We start from the raw sequence: 8,344 nt of genomic DNA on the forward strand, positions 1-8,344 counted from the left end.
CGGTCCCTCTCACTTTTTCTACTAGAGCAACATGAAGTGCACTTTTTTTTTTTGTTTTGGTGGAATCTGCAAATGTTCCGATTTTGTTGAAAGTGACGGTCCGATGTCTAATGTGTTTGTTCGTTTTCTTTCTTTCTTTGAATATCTTTCAACAATGGAATTCTAATGGGTGTTGCGTTTGCTTTCTGACTTCTCTTTTTTTTTTTATTATTATTTTCTGAGAGCCATTATTGTCTGTGTCAGACTGAGAATTGGGCTGTGGGGTCGGTGGCCATTATCGGCATGCTAAGGAGCCCAATATAAAGACAGGCGCTACGACGGCTTCTACCTTTCTTGCGCCCTGGTCCAGGGTACGGTCACCTGTTTCCAACACAAAACTTTGAAGTCATCCAGCGTCTCAAATAAATTCCTCTATTTTGATATCAGAAAACACATCTGTGTCTTGATTGTTTTTTTTAGTTTTATTTCTTTTCCAGCTCAGAATCAAAGTTTCCCTCCAGTCGTCAACAAGACTCATACATGTGATGTAGCATATAAAAGATGTGTGCAAAAATATAAGAAGGAAGATTTGAAATACAATAACTTTGTAGAAAAAAAAAAAGGAAGCACAAATTAGCTTATTACATCTGTGCTTTCTTGGCAGTCCAAGCACAAGGGTGCGTCTAAATGAGAGAATGTCAGAGGAAATGTTTCTTCAAGCGCATAAAGGTCAGTCTGAGTGAATGATAATAAAATGTCATGTTTGTTCTGTCAACTTACAGCCCAAATAGACTGGAACTCCGGGGCTGCTCAGCCCAGAGGTCTGCAATGTGATGATGCTTCAGAAACTGAGGTTACACCGTCTCGTGGGGCTTTATGAGCAGCTATTGTCAAAGCCAGCGGAAATCTCAACAGGACAAAGTTGAACTAAGAGAAGGGGTGTAGTGCAGCAAAGTGGAGGACGGTGGTCTGGTGATGGGGGGGTGGGAGTGGGGGCCCAGCTAGTGCCTCACAGAGTTTTCCAGGGACTCTCCGTCAGCGTCTACATCCTCATAGTCTCGCAGCTCGCTGGAAATGTGGATTTCAACTGTGCTAGAGTCTGAACCTAGCAAGACAGAATAGGGGGTAGATTACTTTTCACCTTAGATTACTGAGATCGTTACCTTGCATATAACAAATGTGTTCTATCATATCTACAGCATTAACTGTGGAGAGCCTTTTTTTTTGGTCTGTTGCTGCATTTGCTCCTAAAACTGACCAAAAGCTATGCAAATAAATGAAAAAAAACATAAGTCCTTCAAAAGAATAGCTTTATTTTACAAACAAGATTCCATGAAAGCACGTGGACGTTCTTAATAATAACATTTGTATGCAGTGAATGCGTGTAAGTGTTTGAGGTAGATCCTGCTGAAATTAGAGCACTAATACAGTCTCTGATGGTTGTGGTGAGAGCGGGTTATACAGCTTTAGGAGGAGATGCTTCCACCACCAAAGCCTATGCCCTGTTTTTACAGTGTTAAAGTTATTTCTTTCTTTACCCATGCTCTGCCTCTCAATCATATCACTTGAAATTCTGTAGTGGCCAACCTCCTATTCGGCCCTCAGCTCGACAGCGGAGCACAAGTCGATTGCACTCATTTTGGAAGTGTATGTACGGTGCTGTGCAAAAGTCCGGAGCCACCTGTCGTTTCCTTATATATCACCAGGGGAACAGGAAATGGGGGCAGCTGCTTATTGTCCAAATGATGGGGTTTATTGAAACAAGTTCAAACATGGAAATACAGTATATAAGCCCATAGACAGAGTGTGTACAATTGTCAATATTTGGTACGACCACCTTTATTCTTCAACACAGCCTTAACCCTCTGAGACGGGCTTTCTTTTAAGCAGTCTCCAGGAATAGTTCTCCAGGCTCCTTGAAGGACATTCCAAAAGTCTTATTTGGACGTTGCCCTTTAGTTCTCTGTCCAGATGATCACTGCTCTGCTTCAATGATATAGACGACTGGGTTCTGGGGAGGATTCCTCACCCCGTAAAACCCGTCGCCATTGATTTTCAGTCCTGTTGTATCATTTTCCTTTTCTTAAGAATGAGCCACCTGTCTGTGGAGAACATTTCTGATGATCTAAAAGGTCAGGATAGATCCTCTGTCATGTCTTTGATGTTTTTCTTCCTTCTCTGAAGGACATCACCATTAGATACTGTTAATCTGTTGATTAGAAAGACGGTAGGCTATTCTAGGCTTGATACTTCTTCTTTTGTCCTCCACTTGTCCAGTCTCAATTTCTTTTAAGGACTCACTGCACACCATACCGAGATATGCCCATTTTTCAGCAAACAGCTCTTTGGGAATCACCTTCTTGTTGTTGTAAAAATGCTGTTTTATGTCTGTCAAACCGTGTTCTCTTTGGCACTTTTGGCAATAGGAACAAAGTATGTGTGCTGGAAACGGACCACGATCCACAAAGTGCCAGTTTTAAACTGGCTGTCTGAGAACGATCGGGCACAAGGAGTGGACTGAAAACGAGTGGGGAAAAGGCAGCCAACGTCCCAACGAAAAAAACTTTCAGCCTTTCAGAAAGCCTGGAGAACTATTGCTCAAGGCCACTTTAAAAGATGGGTCGGGTGGCTCAAGACTTCTGCAGTGTTTTCTTTCCCTGCTCATCTGGATGTGCTACAGCTAGTTATCATCCGATTGCCTGCAAATAAATGACATTTGAAAGGTCCGTGTGGCGGCTTGTCACTGCAGTTGGGTGCGCTTTTGATAAAAGTACTCAAAGAAAAGAACTAGCGCGTGCGTCGGCAGCGCATTCAGGTGCACATTGTAACTGCCGCAACAATGCTTTCATCAATTCAGCTGATTATTTCCAGAAAAAAAAAAAACCCACACACATTCTAATGCAGCAGCTGTCCCGCTGCGGTACTAATCGGTACACATCAAAACAGACACGTCTGCAGGGTGATAAATGGCACAAATGACCAGCACAATACTACTATGTATAAATATTTGTCAAAAATAGTGTCTCTAGATCTTCACCGCTGAGGCTTATTCAGTTTATTTACACAAAAAAAAGATATTCTGCCGGGGAAAAGTTGACTCAGCAGATGCTGTAAAGGCATAAATCTCCAACATACATCATTCATATTGGGAACGGAGCGCTGGTGAGAAATCCCGCGCGTCAGCATCACCAGCCCTGATATACCGGTGAGCTGCTCGCACCACTGAAGAGCCAATTACCTTCTGAGAGGACGCTGATGGCGTCAGAGTGGTGCTGTCCGTTTCCCATCACGTTTTTCTGGGCTTCCTGAACGTGACTCTGGTAGAGCAGAGTCGTTCCCACCGCCGGGTTTTGGCCGGCTGCGTTTGGCACCGAGGTGGAGCCCGAGTCCCAGGCCAGCTCCCTGCTCCGCTGGAGGCTGAGGTCAACATCCAGGCCTGTCCAGCCATGAAAGGCCAACGTGTTGAGGAAAGCCTGCATCGGGTTCAGGATGCCCTGAGAGAGGAAAATGCAGAAGGATTTACGCTGTTGGACATTTATCAAACGAATGTGCTCCGTATGGAAGCTCATTTATGTGAACATAACTTTCAGAATTTTGAGATACTACGTCAAAATGTTTGACTGTTTTAAAGAAAAAAGACCCACCATGATAAACCATGTGGTGAGGGCCGCATTCCTGATATCCCTCAAACTGCTGTCGCTGATATCTGCCTGCATCTCCAGGTAGAAGAGGAGGCTCTCGTTGATGAGGTTGGGCGCCCAGCTGAAAGAAGTGAAGCAAAGCCAACTTCCCTTACTATCTTTCTCAAACGTACAAGAGGTGTCTTCTGGGAAAATGGGACATGACACAAGGAGCTACATAAACAGCAGAGTAAGAATTTCTAGGACCATTTCAACAGTTTGGCATCTCTTGGCTCTCAAGAGTCTGTCACAGCAACATCTTACAGCCACATTTGGCTTATTACGCTTTCTTCCCCCGTTGGTTTTCATCCATTAGCAGACTGAAGTGAGAGTATTCCTGTCGGGCTGTAACTGCCGTGGAAATTTAATAGGTTTCTGGGTTAATTCAGCACATATTTCAAAAACAAAAACAAAAGAGACGGGCCTTACACTTCATAACCACGGAAAACCACAGTCTGTGTTACTTTTTTGTGTTTTTCATTTCACTGTGATACTGTTGCCTTAGTTTCCATGTGGAGCAACCACGTAGAGGAGCACCTATAGAAACGTGCCCCATTTCTGAAGATATTCTGAAATACATACTTGTAAAAAAAAAAAAAAGTCACGTTGACGAGGACTGTGGTGGATGGAAACTTACCAAACAAAGAACACCAGCATTATCTTAAAGAAGCGTATTTTAATATCGTTGGCCAGCCGTCTCTCGTTTTCAGTATAGATTCCCTGTCGTCCTTTGAGCAAAGATGTCACTGTGGAGAGACGACAGACAGGTTTGTTTCCTCCCATGTGCACTCATACGATCACACTTTTGCCAGAGCGGTTTGAGAGGAAGCGGGCCGACCTGCAGATATGGTCCGATTGAAGAAGACAGGGTTGGCTACGAGGACGAGCAGCATGGGTGCGTATGTGGTGACGTAGTGAGGAACGGCGTGCTGGAGGCCTTGTTGGCAGCTGCAAAGAAGCAGGACAGGAAAATGGATTGGGCATTGGAAATCATTAGGAAATGCTTTCAGCGGGCCGCGGTGACATGAAAAAGACTGCATGCAGCTTAAAACGGGCTGGTGTAGCCTATTTGATGAATTATACACAGTTATTTCTGGCGGCCTTTCGCTCTAACAGGAGAACAGAGTGACACAAAAATGTTGACATTCTTCAGATAGCCTCCGACAAGGAAAAAAACCGCAGACAAGCACTCGTGAGTCTATTTTTGTGACAACGGGAAAGCCTCTTACTCTGAGATGGATGGGTAGTAGAGCATGGCCACTCCTTCGACACACAGCAGCACAGCCAGACCCCATGTAATCATGTGGTAGAGGACAATGGTGCTGATGGGGGGAGAGAGGCAGGTCATAAGACTGGCACACAGCACATGCTGCAGCTCTCTATCTTTAAGATGATCTTTTCTTTTTTTTATGTTGAAAACAAATGTTCTGCTCTGTGAGGGGAGAACATGCGCACAGGATGGGGAACGTGACAAGCCTTCATGGCAACATCAGACAGCCGGTGATCCATCAGTGAAATACTTTTTGTTTCTGACAAAAGTGAGAGTTGGCATCAAAGCAAAGTGAGCGAAAGGTGTTTGAGGCGTTCTGCTGAATACAAATGTCTGTGTTGTCAGTTCCGGATGAAGCCTCGCGCTTCATCCTGCTTCATCCTGCAAGTGTTGAGGTGCTAATGAATTATGGATGAAAGGTGAGGTGGGGAGAACCTGATCCCTGCCGAGGTTTTCACCACCAGGAAGACGTCAACAGCATAACAGAAGGTCCACCAAAAAGAGGCGCTGAAGAACAACTGGATCCACATCTGCAACACATGAATTGGATAATCGTGTTACGCACGGGCCATCATTCTAACAGCTCGGCTAATCTGTGCCGAATCCGTTCAAAAGGCCCCATTGTGGCAGATGCTTTATTGCACACGCCTGTTGAGCATGTATCAGACTGAGTGACCTTCAAGTATGCCTAACACGAGGTTTTTTTTTCCTGAATCATGCATGAACAAAAGAACGAAAAACATCTTTTACAATCTGCCGAGCGTAAGGCCAAGAAACGGTGTGCTCAGTTCGCATCAAAGTGCAAACGAACTGTTTTCTGAGAAGCATCATGGGGGGGACGTACGGCGCTGCCGACGCAGAAGACCTCCGGCAACACGTCTGTGTTGTTGGCCACTGAGATGCTGTCGATGATGTTCGGCAGGCCCAGCCACACAGACGATCTGACGATGATGCCTGGGAGAAGGAAGAGAGGTGATCTCCAGTTAGGACTGTTGAACCAACAAGCAAACAGAGAGAGGGGGTAAATACGAGAACACGCAGAGGGGAACACCTAAAAAAAAAACAAAAAAAAAAAACTGGCCTGGCTTTAATTAACATTTAAACACATCAGATTTCTTTTCTCGGCCTTCATTATGAGGTAGCCTACTTGAATTAATTACTGTCAGTTCAGGGAGTCCTTTTAACGGTAGCTTTACATCATGGAATTGTGAGCTTCCAGCGGGTGTGTTTTATAGGGGTGTTTCCATTTCCTCCGTGGAAGTGGAAAAACGAGAGTTCTCCCGGCATCTTTATGCGTGCAGACCACCCGCTGCTCCGCATTTCGTTTTAAACTGTGTCATCAGTGCGCTTCCAGCTGTTTGACTGAGGCACGAGTGAATCTCACTGGGCACGGAAACGCATGACCTCACCTGCCTCCCCCCTCTCTCCAAGAAAAGCTCAGATTCCTGAGTACGTGGTGTAACAACTTTGGGAGATAATCGTTGGGTTTTTTTTCCCTCTTGCTTGGAGAATTGCGCCTCATTCGCACGATGAACCGGTAATGAACCATTCTTTCACGTGAGATATTCAAGACTCATCCCTCTGTTTGAGACGAATGAAGGAACACGTTCTGCCCCCCAGAATCTCTTTGGGGCTACTTTACAAGTTTTCTATATGTTCAAACAAACAAGTGCGGCAGAAGGGTTAAAAGAAAGCATTCGCGTGCGTAATGGCACCAAGAGCGCGACACCACGCGGTGAAAACCACGTCACTTCAGTCAGTCTCAGCTATGACAAAACAAAACAAAAAAAACTAGGTCAACCCCAGCTGCTTGTCCTTTACCTGCGCATCCCAGTATGTCACATATACTGATGATGAACAATATCCGCGAGGAGGACGCAGGCCTCGGCAGCGGATACTGTCCAAGCCTTCTGTAACCCTTGCGCTTTGGCAGAACTTGTAAAACGGCAAATATGAGGCTCAAACCGGCGCTTCCCAGACTCAGAGCCCCGAACAGGACGGGCTGGAAGGTGACCACAAACTCCGTGGCCGCGTCTCGGTTCGGGCAGCAGAAAGTCTCCAGCCGCGGGGAGGCCATCACGGACTGCGGAGCGGCGAAGAGAAGAAGGGTTATGGTGTTAGGGGAAAGAAAAGGGGAAAGGGAGAGGAAACGGCTGAGTTCGTGAGCCAGCTCTCTGACAAATCACGGGGTTGAATCATCATGTGCTTCCATTTAATCCCTGAAGTTTCAGCTTAAACTCTGCCACACAATACAGGAAGCTCACAAAGGACCGTTGTGTGTGAACGAGGCGGATAAACTGCAGTTTTCCTTTGGTTGGTTGGTGGTTTAAAATATGATAGATAGATATGATAGATATATAAGAATATAGGTTCTCATGTCCCTTTTCCCACTTTAAGATTGGTTGAATGTAGTGTTCACTTTCTCTGTATAGGTAAATGATATTATGCAATAATCAATTGAAAACTTGACAATATTCTTTTTTTTTTTGCCAATTGATTTGGGCAATTTTAAAAAAATAATCCTGCAAAAACAACAACAACAAAAGAAAAAAAAAACACCAAAACAATCTGCTTTTGGTAATATTTTATTTGATCTTCTTAAATCACAATATGATCATGTGTGTGTTATCTACAGATCATTCTTTTAATATCATGTTTAACATCGCATTAAATGTCAATAGTTGAGGGATAAAAGGAGTTCTTTAAAAAAAAAAATCCGTTTTATATGTTGTTTTGGCTTGCAGGACTCCACACATACTTGAAAGACATTAAATATCTGGAAGCTGAAAATTGCAAGCCAGAGGAGACTTCCATTACTCACCCTGTGAACTAATGAGTGCTCTTGTTAAAGGCAGAGGGTTAATCCATCCACTCCATTAGCCCCAATGAGTCTGCTGGGAGTCTGCCATGGCCTTGAAATTGAACTGAGCCACCTGGAGGTGAGGTGAGTCACTTGATAACCCGTGTATGCTCGATGAATGATGAGGTCCTGATGACCACCCGTGCCATTTACAAGCCATGTTGCTTTCTGATAAGAGAGCAGGACTTCTGCTCCGATAAAAGCAGAAAAACTGTGTGAAATGCACTGATAAGACCTGTAAAAATTAGCTATTGTGCTAACTTCAAGTAATCCTTAAGATGCTTTTGCTGCATGGTTAAATTCCCATTTTGGTACAATTTCACACATACAGAGTCTGCTGTCACTAACGCTGCATGAAATCAGGAACTCAAGAGCCAGTGTATGCATTTAATGCATGTAATTTGAGCTCGTGTGCGTACGTTATAAAAGCAAAGAGGTGTCCGGTCCTCACGTGTCGTACTTATGAAAGCAGCTGATCAAAGAAACATTTTCTAGCACAAAAAGATCAATGAACCCGTTATAAAGTAAACTGAGCGATTAAGCGTTTTTGATCAA

General features: G+C 44.4%; 1 protein-coding gene across 1 annotated transcript; it reads right to left on the reverse strand.

Moving 5' to 3' along the window:
* Window positions 1–362: 362 nt before the first annotated feature.
* On the reverse strand, window positions 363–7,195 carry gpr143 (G protein-coupled receptor 143). The gene is made up of 9 exons (XM_075479527.1): window positions 6,751–7,195; window positions 5,774–5,883; window positions 5,365–5,459; window positions 4,889–4,981; window positions 4,498–4,607; window positions 4,297–4,405; window positions 3,624–3,741; window positions 3,218–3,473; window positions 363–1,084 (listed from the first exon to the last, which is right to left on the reverse strand). Exons 1-9 carry the CDS (start codon window positions 7,004–7,006, stop codon window positions 981–983), a joined length of 1,251 nt encoding a protein of 416 aa, XP_075335642.1. The 5' UTR covers window positions 7,007–7,195; the 3' UTR covers window positions 363–980.
* Between the last annotated feature and the right edge of the window lie 1,149 nt (window positions 7,196–8,344).

The sequence above is a fragment of the Odontesthes bonariensis genome, chromosome 12, assembly GCF_027942865.1.
Source record: "Odontesthes bonariensis isolate fOdoBon6 chromosome 12, fOdoBon6.hap1, whole genome shotgun sequence".
NCBI lineage: Eukaryota > Metazoa > Chordata > Actinopteri > Atheriniformes > Atherinopsidae > Odontesthes > Odontesthes bonariensis.